This window comes from Pseudopodoces humilis, chromosome 9 (genome assembly GCF_049639895.1).
Source record: "Pseudopodoces humilis isolate 2021_Gansu_Grassland_sample_001 chromosome 9, ASM4963989v1, whole genome shotgun sequence".
In the NCBI taxonomy this organism is placed as follows: Eukaryota; Metazoa; Chordata; class Aves; order Passeriformes; family Paridae; genus Pseudopodoces; species Pseudopodoces humilis.
The window spans coordinates 15,878,527-15,893,621 of record NC_142208.1 but is presented as its reverse complement, the minus strand read 5'-3'; the positions used below and the strand labels follow the sequence as shown (position 1 = coordinate 15,893,621).

The window sequence follows — 15,095 nt, the reverse complement described above, 5'->3', positions numbered from 1 at the left end:
TAAGGTGCTGTGGTCTTGAAACTGGTATGAGGCTAAAAATAGAACCAAAGCTCTGCAAATTCAAGAAGCTCTCAGAAAATGTATTTTGCTTTGAAGCCTTAGCTTTGAAAGATGAACACTAATTCTGTTGTCTTCTTTCAGTGGTTTCTCCTACGGGCTCCAGGCCCCCAAGCCGTAATTGGAATAATGAAATGCCTGGAGATGAAGAGCTTGGTTTTGAGGCAGCTGTTGCTGCTCTTGGTAAGAATCTTTAACAAGAAAAGTCTGCCTTCATCCATATTCTGCATACTTTCCCATTTTGAATGGTGAGAGTTAGTAGTTCATTCCAGTTTGGTGCAGAAATAGAAATGTTTGCTGAGTTTGACAGAATCAGATGCAGGATTCCACATGCCAGGGTTGAGGTCTCCTTGTGAAGCTGTGAAAAAATGGAAGGAGAACATGGAAGGAGAACACAGAATGAGAACTCAATGTTTAGGTAGTAACATGAATTTTAGCTTTCTGCTTGCTCTTTTGTCTTGAAATATGTATTGCCTGGACTTGAATGGAAATGGACAGTTTCAGGGAACAAAAGATAATTTCTGAAGAGATTAGACAATGGTAGTGAAAGAGAAGTACTCTCAAGCATTATCATATAATTCAGGATCTTAGTATAATACTGAATTCTTGCCTTATTTGCTTCACAACAAATCAGTGTTAATATAAGTGTTATGTTGACAGTACTGTATGTGTGTTTTAAAGCAGTACGTAAAAAGGAATAAAATGAATTAGACAAGGCCTGTTCTGTTACCTCATTTCTGAAAGAAGATGAGGTTTTTTTTCTGGTGTTGGAATGTTGGCTTGTAGCATCTGCAGAAACCAAAAGGTTTGTTTCAAGAACGGGTTGTAGGCTTGTCTGGACTCTTCCTGTGGCCTTTTAGTATCTGGTTGTTATGACAGTTGTGGCAAGCTTAGTATTCTAAGGACAGACTGCAGCTTCTGTTTATTCATGGCCTATTTCTGAAGTTAACAGGAAAATAGGGGAAAAAAATCTTATTTTGCCTTTAACAGTGAGGCGAATAAAACAGCACTGAGGTATAGACAGTACTTAGGATGTAGTGTAGTCCCATGAGCTCACTTGTCTCTTCATCCTCTCTTTTATGGGCTGCAGGTATGAAAACAACTGTCAGTGAAGCAGAACATCCTCTGTTGTGTGAGGGCACACGAAGGGAGAAAGGGGATCTGGCTCTAGCCCTGATGATTATGTACAAGGATGATCAGTCTAAGCTGAAGAAGGTGAGTTTCCCTTTGAAAGGGGAGAGGGAGAAAGAAAGCAAAACCATGTTTGGGTTTTGATGGATTTGGTAGTTTTGACAGTGAGTATAAGTTGCTGTGTCACATGCTGATGTTTTACAAGCTATGTTGTGGTATTTATATTCATCCACTGCTGCAAAACCCAACTGTATGGAGTGCATTGCCCTGGGAGAGGCACTCTTTCCACAGGTTTCTTAAGATTGTCACTGCTTTCATTGCTAAGACAAGTCCACTCCTAAGGGTTTTTGGTGTGCAGTCTGTGTGTGGTCCAGGAATTGCATATGTTTTGCTGCAGGGATATGGACTTGCAGAGCAGTATAGCTAGCAAAGCCTCTGTTTCTTAACCTCTCACCTCTTTGATATACTAGTTCGGTATACCTGTGTCTTAATTTCCTATGCAAGACAGAGAGTAAAGCACTGCCTGTCCACCCCAAAGGAAGAAAAAGTATGAAAAAATGGTTATATTAATCTTTTATGTACAGAAATTCTCCTACACTGCAGGAACTACATTATTAGTGTCTTTCATCTCCTAAAAGAGAAGCATTTTTGCTATACTCTCCTCCAGGGAATAACAAGAACACTGTGATATTAATCATCTGCGCATAAATGGTCTGTCAGACTTGTGGTGTTGATTAAATATGGAGAACAAACAGTAGAAGTGGACAAACCCTTAGAATGTGGTGATGAATTGTTCCCCAATTACATAATAAATTACAACAAGGAAATGTTACTGTAGGCCAGTATAAAGCAGTTTCTCTAGTGGCTTTGCCAGTTTCTCTGTAATGTATGACAGAATTTTCTGAAGGATGTATATGGAATTTTTGTGACTTAAACAACAATATCTGGCAGAACTAAAGTGAGAAATTCTGTCCTTGATATACTGTTATTGCTTTTTTTTTTTTTTTTGAGTTTTGGGTGCTTTTCAAGTAAAGAGAACGGCTGTTTCAAGTGAAAATGTGATATCACTGAGTCTTTGCTGCCTCAAGTAATGCAGACCACATGGCTCTCAACTGTGGATTGCATTGTGGGTTCAGGAAGGTGATGCATATTTTCTAGAAAATAAGCATTTTCTTTTTTTTCCAACAAATGAAACTTGTTGTCCACAAGTTTCCACAACAACAAGAAGTTGATTTGGTATTTTCTCTCTTTGTCTTAGTGTAATGCCTGGTTTCTTACTCTTCTGCTGAGTGCCTTTTTATTTTCTTTCCTTGTTGCTAAAGATTTTAGACAAACTCCTGGACAGAGAGAGTCAAACCCACAAACCACAGACGCTGAGTTCCTTCTACTCATCCAGCAAGCCTACAGTTGCAAGTCAAAAATCTCCTTCCAAACATGCTGCCCAGTCTGCTGCAGCTATCCAACAGCTTCCAGGGACTTCTGTCACTCAGCAAGCTCCAGTAAGCACTGCAGTACAGAGCAGTCCTGAGAACTTTGTGGAGAAGAGTACACAGGGTAAGAAGTGCTTTGTAACAGCTGTACTAAAATTTTCCATAGTTACAGCCTATTTTCCAAATCTTGCATTAAATCATCTTGGCCTAGTGTCAGATAATCTTTATAACTGAAAGAAAACCAAGATAATCCTGCTCATAAATACCATTTATTTTATAAAAATCCTTTATCTTTTAATATTTGTATCTTTTAAATAGCCATGTCTGGTTTTAGAGATACAGAAACAAGATGATGTTTACCTTGTCACTGTTCTGTTTGTGCAGAGAGCTCTCAGAGGTCCCCCTGTGAGCCAGCTACAGAGGCCACTGTTTTGAAACAAGAAGGAAAGGTCCCCAGTCGGCTGGCCCTTGGAAACCGAGGTGGATACAATGGGAGATGTTGGGGTTCACCTGTCAGGCAGAAGAAAAAGCACACAGGTGGGAATGGACTAGCTCATACAGCATCTAGTGCTCTGTTAGTCAGTCTGCTGGGGTGTACCCAAGAAAGCCAGAGAGGAACTTTTTTATGAGGACATGTAGAGATATGAAAAAGGATAACTGCTTTAAACTGAAAGAGGAGAGATTTAGATTGGACATTAGGATGAAGTTCTTTATTGTTACACTCTGAACAGGTTGCACAGAGAGAGAGAGGTGGTGGATGCCCCATCCCTGGTAGTGTTCAAGACCAGGTTGGATGGGGCTTTGAGCAACCTGTTCTATGACTCTGGGATTTTACTTGTCAGCCTTTCCTGTACAACAGAAGCAGCTGAGTGTCTCTGAGGTGTTTGACATGGACAGATAAGATTTGCTCCATAAATTTCCTGCCCCTTTCTATATGGCAAGTTACCATGCCTGTCTTGCACCAGTTATGTTCTGTGTGATGGATTAAATACCTGGAGCTGAATGACTGCTGACTCTGGGAGTGCAGCACTGTGCTCCTGGATCTAGAAACAAATTCAGAGAAGCTGCTGCCTCTCTACACTTCTCTTGGGAAGGGTATAAGTTAGAAGCAGAGGATGTGAAGGTTGTGCAGCATATATCTGAAGTGTTTTCTTCCTGTTCATATAATCTGTGGAACTTGACTTTGTATGTATATTTGCTTCTTGTTGTTATACTTTGCTACAAAGCTTGGCAGGTGCAGTGAGGGGCTGTGATGGTGTGAAGGGGGAAATAAAGATACCTTCTTCTTGGACTCTTCTGCATTTTAATCCAAGAACTACAAAATGACACTAATGTCTATGACCAAACTGATTTGATTTAATATCTCTTAATTTACAGTGAATTCCTGTCAGCCCTAAGGCAGTCACTGACATAACCGATCTTATATGGTTCGTAGTTTATCTGTCTGCATTGCATTTACCAGACCTGGTGACATTTCTGTGTTGGTTCTGGTGTTGTAGGCATGGCTAGTATTGACAGCAGTGCTCCTGAAACCACCTCTGACAGTTCTCCAACGCTCAGTCGGCGTCCCCTACGTGGGGGCTGGGCAACAACATCCTGGGGCAGAGGACAGGACAGTGACAGCATCAGCAGTTCTTCAAGTGATTCACTAGGATCTTCCTCTTCCAGTGGCAGTAGGAGAGCCAGTGGGGGAGCCCGTGCAAAGACTGTGGAAGTTGGCAGGTAATGAATAATACTAATGCACAGAGGCAACCTCTAGGCTTGATGTTGGAGACCTGGCATGTATGCATTGGGAAATACTTTATGGGGAAAATTTGCTTTGTTTCTTCTGGACCCTAAAGACAGGAGTTCCAGCTGGCAAACTTGGGGTACTTGTCTGAAAGATCCCTCTGTCTTTCTTCTAGGTATAAAGGGAGGCGGCTGGAAAGCCATGCTCCTCATGTCCCAAACCAGCCCTCAGAGGCAGCTGCGCACTTCTACTTTGAATTGGCCAAGACAGTCCTTATCAAAGCAGGTGGAAACAGCAGTACCTCGATCTTCACCCACCCTTCCTCCAGTGGTGGGCACCAGGGACCACACCGCAACCTTCACCTCTGCGCCTTTGAGATTGGGCTGTATGCACTAGGGCTGCACAACTTCGTGTCTCCCAACTGGCTCTCTCGAACTTACTCCTCCCATGTCTCTTGGATCACAGGTTACAGCAAAGCTTTATTGGGAGGCTTACTTTTGGGCAGGAAGTGGGGTAGGGAGGCAAGCTTGTTCTTGAAAACAGTGATGCTGATGTGCTGTAGGAGCCATCTAAGCATCTTCACACAGCTGCAGTAGTTGCTCATCAGCAGTGGTGCTTACTTTGGCCTGGAAAGTTCTTGTGACCTCTTCCTTCTTGTTGGTACTGCAACATGCTTCAGTCTAAAAAGCTCACTTCTCATAGAGACTGGTCTTTACCTCTCCTTCAGAGGTATGCTGAAGAGACAGACATTTGTCAAGTCTGAACATGCTCTTTGGATGCATTCAGTTTTCACTTCCATTGTCCTGATTGCACCCATACCTACTGCCTAGCCATATGGCTTCTAGAGGCCTAAAAACCACACCTTTGAAAATTCATGTTTTCCTGACATGATGAAATAGACTGACAGTCCAGACTGGTTTGTGGGTACTCCAGTCAGCTATAGTGAGTATTTTTTGCAATTTCCAATGCATTTTAGCTTAACTTAGGTAATGGTGTCCTCACTCACCATTTGTTCATTGAGGGCTCTTGTTTGTTCTGTGTTTGGGAGGAAGAACCTAAATTTGATGTGAACCTTAAGGAAAGCAACTGGCTTTGTCACTTCTCCTGAGGGAAGTGAAGAGTGCTGTTGAGAGAAAGCTGTCTGTAACTCTGCTGGGCATACAGTGGTGTGAGAGTCTCTCTCACTCTTCCTCTTAGGGCAGGCCATGGAGATTGGTAGCGCAGCCTTGAACATCTTGGTGGAGTGTTGGGATGGACATCTAACTCCCCCAGAGGTGGCATCATTGGCAGACAGAGCTTCACGGGCCAGAGACTCCAACATGGTGCGGGCAGCTGCTGAACTGGCACTCAGCTGCCTGCCTCATGCCCATGCCCTGAACCCAAACGAGATCCAGAGAGCTCTGGTGCAGTGTAAGGAACAGGTGAGCATCATAACACTGGTTATTCTGCTGCAACAGACATCTGGCTGTGTTAGTCATTTTTAGAGTGCCTTATACTTCTCCCCTCTTGTAGTTTTTCCTTCTTGTGTTTCTCATTTTACATTCTTGACTTCTTTTGTTTCACTGCTCCCAGGACAACCTGATGCTGGAAAAGGCCTGCATGGCAGTAGAAGAGGCAGCCAAAGGAGGTGGTGTGTACCCAGAAGTCCTCTTTGAAGTAGCTCATCAGTGGTACTGGCTTTATGAACAGACTGTTGGTGGCACCCCAGCCCAGAGAGAAGGTGCCACTGGCTGCAGCGCCGGTGGTGCGCGGGCCGCGTCTGAAGCAGCGCGTGGCTTGGCAGACAGCCGGGTGACCTCAGAGCCGACCACGGTGACAGTGGCAGCTGCAGTAACTGCAGCAGCAACCGTCATGCCAGTGATCTCTGTGGGGTCAACCATGTACCAGCAGCACACGGTCGCAGGGCCAGCAATGGCACACACACACACGCAGGGTCTCCACCCTTACACCACCCTTCAGACTCACATCCCCTGTAATCCCCAGTATATCGGACACACTATCCAGCACATGCCGCGCCCAGCTGTCTTCCCAGTCCCTGGCTCGGCGTATCCACAGGTGAGTTTTGGCTGTTCCTTGTTCATTTACTGTGACCTTGTGTGGCTGCTTCTGTGGGGAGAGCATGGGATTCATATCTGTCATGATTTGAGATCTAGCTTCTGCTCTCACTTGCCTGTTTGGTGATGCTTACTTTGGTCCTACAGCTCAGCATCTGCACAATAAGGAGCCTTCTGTGGCTGCATTTAAAATCTCAAGGGAATATAAAATATAATACATCAGAGTTTTTAATTTCTGTTGCTCTGTAGATTCTTAGAAGGCACTGGACAGAAAGCTTGTCTTCTTGAGAGCTTGCAGGCTAAATAGAGACTACACTGGGAAAACAAAAGTTATTTCAACCTTTGCCTATTTTTGAAGGTCTCAAGGGTGTTTTTCTGCAAACTGATTAAATTTTTTAAAGGAGGAGGAGCAAGCAGATGTAGTGCTCATAGGGTGTAAGGTTCTTCCTTTGCTTCCTTCAGACTGGACTTCTCAAGCTCTGGGGCTTTTGTGGGGATGTGATGTTTTGAATTACTTCTAAGTGGTCAGGCGAAGTAGACATGACTGTTCCATACCTTCTGTTGTAGGGTGTCCATCCAGCATTCATAGGGGCGCAATACCCTTACTCAGTAACGGCACCGTCACTGGCAGCTACAGCAGTGTCCTTCCCTGGCGTGCCCGTCCCCTCCATGACGCAGATCGCGGTGCATCCCTACCACAGTGAGACGGGACTGTCGCTGTCTTCCAATGTAGCGCGTAAGTCACAGCCCTGGGCTGGGTAGCAGACATTTCTTTACTGTCTCTTAGCTGTTCCCCAGTGAGGTCCTGCTCCTCATTCCTTACAGGTGGAATGGGGGTTCTTGCACTGAAAAGTTCTGGCCAAATGCATGCCATTTTAAAGGGGTACTGTGATTCCCAAGAGGCCTGATACAGCTAGCAGAGAGAAACTTTTGTTCAGCTGAATTTCCAATATGAGATTATTTTGGCCTCAAAACTTAATCATGTTTGGAGCCCCTGTGGCCTTTCTGACTTTTAACCTGTAAAAGCTTTATTCCTGCTCTCCTTTGGGCAAGGTGAGCATACATGATCTTGAGCAGACTCATGTAATTTTGTTGGGTCAGATGAACAGAGTGCAGGAAGCAGGTAGACTTCTGCTACAGAAGCACTACTAAATGTCCTTTCCTGCCTGAAAGGATTGGAGTCAGCCGGTGTCCAAACATGGAACTATCAGAGATGACAGATGTTTTGTCAGTCATGTCAATGGCATTTGGAATGGTTGCTCATGTGTTGTGCTAGGGCTCAAGTGATGGTGAAAACCCATCAAGTAGTGTGTAGCACTGGGACGACATGTTAACTGGATTGCGGGTATGCTGTCATTGCCATGGAGCTTTGCACCAGTGGGTCATGCTCGACCCCAATCCCTGCTAACCCCTCTATTGGAGAGGCTGTAATATTTCCCTGTTTCTACAGTGTGTTGCAACTCACCAGGTGCTGGAAGAATGGTATGTGGAAAAATACTTAAGAGTTGTGTTGGCCTCCTTCATATTCAGAGTATCAGGAGAATCATTTCAGTTATTTTTTATCCTGTATTTTGATCCTAAAAAGCCACCACAAAAGCAAATAAAACAGTCTTGAAGGCCTTAGGATCTGATAGCTGCCAGCCTTAGTCACAGTCTGATGCTGTGACTTTTCTTTGGGAGAAACCATTTCTGTACTCCTCCAAAGAGTTATGAATCTTCCAGAAGTGCTAATTCATCCTAGAACACTTAAAATACTGAAAGGAGAAAACAACCCCACCCTTTCCAGTTGCCATTGTTTACAGCTTCTATAAACTTATTTTCAGTTCTTACAATACTTTCTCACTGTTCCTGAAGTACAGAATCCTGTGGTGATGCTTGGGCTCTGGCAATAATTTAGCTCATTCTTACGGGTTATTCTCCTTGGCCAGACTTCAAATGCCGTATGTATTTTTCCCCACTTCGTGCGTTGTTTGGCACCCTATGTCTCCTTGGTTGAGGAGGTCACACAGATCTTTCCTTGGAGACACATTGTTCTCAAGTATTCAACTATTCACTAGCAAACATGGAGGAGGGAAAAAGGGAACTTAGAGCATTGCTCAAGCTGATGTAGTAGCATCACAGAGAAGCCGCGAAATAAGGGCAACAATTTGCACACAGCTAATGGCATCTGTGCTCTGGAGTTCTCAAGCAATCCTTGCTTTTTACTCTTTGTACCTTTCTTGAGAGAGACAGATAAATTTGAGTCTTGTCAGAGTGCAGCTTAGTGACTCATTGTTAAGTGCTGTGGTACAAGTTTAGGTAGTACAATGCAATGGATTTGCGTTTGAAACCTGTCATTTCCTTTGAGTTTGCTCATACTAGTTAAGTGTCTGAAGGTGACAACTTCTCAAGTCTCCTTGCTGTTTTTACTGTTGATACATGCTGCCAGTGTGTGCAGTGACTGTTCTTTCCAAGGAGGGATTGGAGACCAGCCTCCAGTAACAGCCTTCCTGAACAGAGTGGCGGCTGTTGTACAGCTGAAATGGAAGAACCTCATATTGTTGGACTTGATCTTTGAGTAACTTAATTCTGTTCCTGCTCAGTAGTTTTCTTAGCAGTTTCTCATCAGGTGTAGACATACACGATTGTTTCCTTGGACAAGAAATCAGAATCAAATGTCTAATTTAATAATAGCAAAGGCCTTTGAATCAACACACACATTTACAAGTAAAACATGGCTTTTGTGCATGTTCACAAGATACTGCAGAAGAAATGGATACATGTAACTGACCCCATCAGGCCCACCTTGCAAACAGAATAGAGCTATTCCTGGCCCATTGCATTTCAGTTGTAAGCCTGTGGGTTTTGGTTGCTGTATTGTTCTGTTTAGGGGACCACAACCCTACACTGGCAAGGGGCAGTCAGGTGAAGATGATGTCCCAAGTAAACCTTCTTTTAGGCTGCTGCTGGGTCCTAATGCTGCTGTTTTGCTCTCTTCAGTAGGCAGTGTCCATGCAGGATCAACGTTCCCAGCGATTCAGGGTGCTTCCTTGACAACTCTGTCCTCACAGCCCAACTCCCTTGTTACAGGGGGCTTTCCTGCCGAGGATGAGCAGCACAGTCAGCCTGTGAGCCCCCAGGGTCTGCACTACCTCCACTCTGCATACCGAGTTGGTAAGGACGGCCAAGTGGGTTTCTGTAGCCCCCGTGAGAGGGATTCAGGGAAAGGCTGCAGGTTTTCACTTTCAGTTTGGCAATTTGCTACTGCACCTGTTGGGGGTGAATGCACCTGAGGGACATGGGAAAAGCAAGTTGATGATCAGATATGGAGTCTAAAAATGAAGGCAAAGCATTGTAAGATTGAACAATTGCTTTTCAGGACCATCAGAGCAGAAAGGAGAGCTGAATGGGTTAGAAATGGGAAGAGTCTTGCCTTTTGGCAAATGTACATAAAGGATCCTGAATAGGGCTCCAACGATGTGACTGCAAGTTGTGACTATACGATAAAATGATATTTGGCTCCTGCTGCTCATGGATGGCGAGGGCATGCCTCTAGTTTAATTCTACTTTAATACTATCTGAGTCTTCAGATGCACAAAGGGAAGTGCCCTGTGCCTCTCCAATGAATTTGGTGAAGATGGATGCAGAGGGAACTTATATTTAGTGAAGAGCGGGTATGTAATTAGCATTCCTTTCCCAGTCACGTTGGTTATGAGAAAATAAAAGTCTCTGCCTGAATTGCCAAAGATACCGATTGATACAAGGATATCAGTCTTAGGATTTGGGACTAAGCTTAGATAGCAGTAAGCTACTTGTATGTACTCATGGTCCAGCCCAGTGGATACTTGATGTAGGAGAAGGAAGCCTCTAAAATGAGCAAAGGAAGAGAAACAGCAACAAAATGGAAGGAAAGCTTGACTTTTTTGCTGAAAGCTAGAATAGAGAGTACTTGTTAGCTAGAAAGGGTTGCAGATGTCATTTAAAATACTACAGTGGTACATGGCAAGCCATGAAGGATGTTTAATAGCCTGAATAAGAGAGAGGCACAGGCAGGGAAGATGGTCTGGAAGATCAGGACATGGCACATATTGGTATTTGAATATTGTTTAAATGGGTGGATTTGTCTGAAGAACTGTAATGGCATAAGTGAAATGTATGCAGATTGGCAGTATGGCAGCTCAGTGATGGCCTGTTGTCTTTGCAGCAGAGCAGGTTGGTTTGGGTTGCTTCTCTGTTGCAAAATTTAGATCAAAAGCTTTGCTTTCAGGACACCTCTTGTAGTGCAGCCTTTGGGGCTCTCTGCTTGACGCTGCTGTGGGTGGTTGAGTGTCTCTTTGCAGCTCTAGTAAATGATGGCTGTGCAGATTTCCCAGCCTGGAGCAGCAGATCCAGATGTTCTTGCAGATAGTTCCTGTGCTGGCAGGCTCCAAGATTCATTCCCCTTTATTTTCTGTCTGGACTCTTTGCAGCTGTGGAATTTTCTGTTGAAGGGCAGGCCAGTCAGGTTTTGTTGCAGTGAATAAAATGCTAGACTAAGCCTTACTGGGCAGAAGTGCTGCTTGACTGTGGCTGCCCCTTTCTCACAGGGATGCTGGCTCTGGAGATGCTTGGCCGAAGAGCTCACAACGACCATCCCAACAACTTCTCCCGCAGCCCACCCTACACTGAGGATGTAAAATGGCTCCTTGGGTTAGCTGCAAAGTTAGGTAAGGCTCAGAGCAGTACTTAACAGAAATGAGCATTTCAGAAGATTCCTACTGCTCTTTCATCCACTCATTTGTCCCATTTTTGGGTTCTATAGGCATGCTGTTGAATTTTGAGGCACTGGATGAAGTACATGAGATTGGACAGGGTTCAGAGCTTGTATCTCTTCCATTCTATAATATCTATTCTTTCTTTTCCATTTCACTATGTTGTAGGTATTCTTCTTTCTTATGTATACCTTCTGTGAAGACTGTTTATAGCAATAGGTGCTTAAGCCACCTATTTTGGGGGGTTGTTTGTTTTTATCTCCATTTTGCTCTTGGATCTTTTTTGTCAGCTTTTTTAATCCTTTCATAGGCAGTAAGAAATTAAAAAAAACCTTGACAAACAGCCTGTTTAGTGGCACAGCTTCTGCTGCTCCTGCTGGCAGAGCTCCACTGTAGGAAGTGGTGGGGAGCTTGACTTATGTCTACACCCTCCTTAAAGCCTGAGTGCTGAGCATCGAGGTGCTTACTTGATGGGCAGTCAGGAAACAATGGAGAAGGTACAGTGTTATCCTTGCCTTTCTAGTTACCTTGCATTGCCTTTCTAGTTACCTACTGCATAGTTACCTACCTAAAACGTTAGTTTTCTTTCACATCTCCTTTAAAGAAAGGTGAATTTGGGAACACCAGTAACTGAGGTGTGGTACCTGGTCTCTCCTCAGACCTGATGGATATAGCAGAATCTTCTCTGTCCCCATGAGTTTGCTAGACTGTCTCCCCCAAGCCTGCTTGGATGATGCATTACACAGAAAAGGTGCTCCAGATCCAGGTTCTTGCTGTGGAATGTGGTTTCCTGTGTGTCTGTTATCTTAACACTGTGGTTCTGACTTCCTCCTGTGCAGGTGTAAACTATGTGCATCAGTTTTGCGTTGGTGCAGCCAAGGGGGTGCTGAGCCCTTTTGTGCTCCAGGAGATCATCATGGAAGCTCTACAGAGGCTCAACCCCGCGCATGTGCACAACCACCTGCGCACCCCAGCCTTCCACCAGCTGGTGCAGAGATGCCAGCAGGCTTATATGCAGGTAAAGTGTGGGTTATCTTCCTGCCTGTCAGAGCTGCCAGGCCATTGCCTGCCTTGCAGGTGCTGCCTATGTGTACATGTGCAGAGGGGAAGGGGCCTTAGGCACTAGGAGCTGAAGCGGTCCATTTCCTGATGCGTCCTTCTCCCTCAGCAGGGACTGGAACAGCTATCACTTGCCTGTGTGGGGGCTGCATGCAAAGGAACTCATTGTACTGCTTCTGCCAAGGCCTTCTGCCCCCTGTGCTCTTCCACGAAGGCTGGGGTGGTTGTGTGTCTTCCTCACTCCAAATGCTTCATGTGCCTTTTAACTTTTGAACTTTCTTTGCTGTGCTTTCAAGCCCTCTGTCCCTAGCCCATTCTTTTTACTTTACTTGTGGGGAGTAGTGTGTTTTCCCCTCCTCACGAAGCCCTGGCGTGACTGTCTGGTGTGCCAGTGCTGACACCAACAGTGGAAATGGCTTGGTCAGCTACCAGTACAGATATCCCAGGCTTTTTTGAAAGCAGTGTTTCAGTCAGCCAGCTGGAATACCAAAGCTGCCTGTTCTTTTAAAGAGTGCAATCAGGACACCTCGCATATACCTGCTTCTCTTGAATAAATGACCAAAGAGTGATTCTGTAGCCATATTGTCCAGCTTGGATTAGCTGTTCTGTCAACCTAGATGTACTTTTGAGAATTGACACCTTCTTCATTTGACCTCCAAAGCTGCTGGTTTGGGGCCTTCTTTGACAGGCTGATAGAAGTGACAGTGTTAGCCTAGAGGTATTTTGTAGCAATTTAGTGTAAACTTTACTCAGCCCATGTCCCTTAGCAAAGGAGGTGTGCAGTGAGGAGGCTGGGTGTAGCCTGCAGAATGAAGGGTTGTGAGGGTTGGGTGCTGGTGGGGTAGAATGTTACCTCGCCCTTTAGTGCTGTACTACGGCCCAGTTTAGTGCTGATGATATAGAGGGCATTTCTGATGCTGTGTGCTGCATTTGGGTGCTCTGAGGGAGCACTGCCTGTGGGTGTGCTGGGGTGTAGGATACAGCACTGCTGCTTTTGAGATACTCTTCTCTGCCAGAGCTATGAGTCTTGGGACCACTGGTGGGTAACAGGACTGTGTGACCTGCTGCCCTGGGAGCTCAGTCTTCTGAGTTTTACCAGCAGGAGGGTGGTGAGCAAATGCCTTAAGGCTCTTTCCTGTTCCCATCCAGTACATCCATCATCGGCTGATCCATCTCACCCCAGCTGACTACGATGACTTTGTGAATGCCATCCGCAGCGCCAGAAGCGCCTTCTGCCTGACTCCCATGGGCATGATGCAGTTTAATGATATTCTCCAGAACCTAAAGCGCAGCAAGCAGACGAAGGAGCTGTGGCAAAGGGTCTCTCTGGAAATGACCACCTTCTCACCATGACATCGGGTGGAGCTGCACGGACACATAACCCTTTGCCCAACATAGCTGTAGTTCCATTTACACCATCCTTCCTTCTGGTGTCTTTTTTATTTTAGTTTTAACTTGTTGGAAACCACTGATCTGATGTATTTATACCATGACATTCCCCTCCAGCACTGTTGCGTGTTGGCGCTCTGCTTTGCTCGCTCTTCCTCCTCCTTCTCAGTGGGCTGCAGGCTTTAGAAGCATCAGGAAATGAGAAGGAAGTTGAGCTGGCTGCCCTGTGGTGTAGTCACTGCTTTTTTCCCTGAGCCCCGGGAGGCTGTCCTGCGAGCAGTTTGCAGTGTGATTACGCACGTGTTAGAGGGGGTTGGGGATTCTGTCTTAAATATTTATTTTGGCATTTATAAATATGTAAACTTTTTTTTTTTTTTTTTTAATGGGCTTCTCTTATTCCACACACACCATGTTGGGGAGTGGCTGGAACTGCTGTGCACAGTGAGTGCTCCCTTCCATCCCTTTCAGCAACTCCTGGTGAGAGAAGCTGAGACTGGAGTAGCAGGGCCAGGGCCACCTCTGCAGCTTTCTGAAGCAGCTGAGGACAGAGGCTGGAGCTTGAGCTGCCTGGAGACTGCCAGAAGTGCTTGGGCTCTTTCTCAGGAGTGTCCCTCACTGGGCACTGCTAGCTCATAGAATGTTTTGATCTTGGTTGTTACAAGTTGTACAATCCTGTTTCTTTTGGCCTGGGGTGTTACTCTTCTGTAATCAGTTTCTTATCCCTGGTCTCTTCTTGTTTCCTGATTAAACACTTGTTTTCTTAGACTGACTCTCCCTTCTCTCTGCTATGATGTTGGCAGTCTGAAGGAGCTGGCCAGCTGTGTGTCAGTGGGAGCTCCTGTGAGCCCTGGCTGTGGTGCTCTGGGGAGCAGCAATCCAGCACAAGCTGGATTTTTTTTTTTTTTTTTTGCTCTGGGGCCCAAAGGTTTCTTGCCTGATACTGCTCTGAGAATGATGTGCCTCTGCAGAGACTGAGGTACGTGTCTGATGGGTGTTGGGAAGAGTTGCGGGTAAACCTGGGATGTTCTGCCTACAGTTCTGTCAGTCACTGGGTTTCTTTCCTAGCCTTGATACTGTGTGATAATGCAGAGCCTTGTATTTCCAAAGTATTGTGCAGAACAGCAGGTGCTCCCACGTATTTAGACAGGTATTTGGTGGACTGTGAAAGATACCTAGTAGGGACAGAATTGCAGAAAATTAATTTTAGGTAGCTTAAGTGTATAAGCATGTAAATGTCAGGGCTTTTAAAAGTGGAAGTTAGATGACTCATGGATGTTAAGAATCCAATTTCTCAGTAATAATGTATTTTGCTTCTTACTTGGGTTTAGCCAATGAGCTTTAGTTTCTTGAAGTTAGAAATATGTGCCTGATTGCTATTTTCAATGATAGTCTTAAAGAATAAAGTAACTTTTGCATAGGGCAAAAGAGATGAACAGGCTTTTTTGGTTTGGCTTTGTGTTTTGCACAGGCCACAGAGTATGACTGAGGTTCCTCTAGCTCTGATTGTGCAACAGTA

At 45.0% G+C, this 15,095-nt stretch overlaps 1 protein-coding gene across 3 annotated transcripts in view; it reads left to right on the top strand.

The window, feature by feature from the left end:
- The window catches only part of ZSWIM8 (zinc finger SWIM-type containing 8), a 56,489-nt gene extending 42,141 nt beyond the window's left edge, over positions 1-14,348 (top strand). The window contains exons 14-26 of one of the 3 annotated variants that reach the window (XM_088059540.1): positions 142-240; positions 1,148-1,272; positions 2,511-2,742; positions 3,003-3,155; positions 4,118-4,340; positions 4,523-4,812; positions 5,545-5,768; positions 5,920-6,402; positions 6,969-7,137; positions 9,471-9,554; positions 10,967-11,086; positions 11,971-12,149; positions 13,340-14,348. In XM_088059540.1, the coding sequence (XP_087915666.1) occupies positions 142-240; positions 1,148-1,272; positions 2,511-2,742; positions 3,003-3,155; positions 4,118-4,340; positions 4,523-4,812; positions 5,545-5,768; positions 5,920-6,402; positions 6,969-7,137; positions 9,471-9,554; positions 10,967-11,086; positions 11,971-12,149; positions 13,340-13,543 (2,585 nt within the window). In that variant the 3' untranslated portion in view covers positions 13,544-14,348. Of the gene's footprint in view, positions 1-141; positions 241-1,147; positions 1,273-2,510; positions 2,743-3,002; positions 3,156-4,117; positions 4,341-4,522; positions 4,813-5,544; positions 5,769-5,919; positions 6,403-6,968; positions 7,138-9,380; positions 9,555-10,966; positions 11,087-11,970; positions 12,150-13,339 lie in introns of all 3 variants that reach the window. The other 2 variants (XM_005520523.3, XM_014250417.2) reach the window with 2 other exon arrangements.
- The last annotated feature ends 747 nt before the right edge of the window (positions 14,349-15,095 follow it).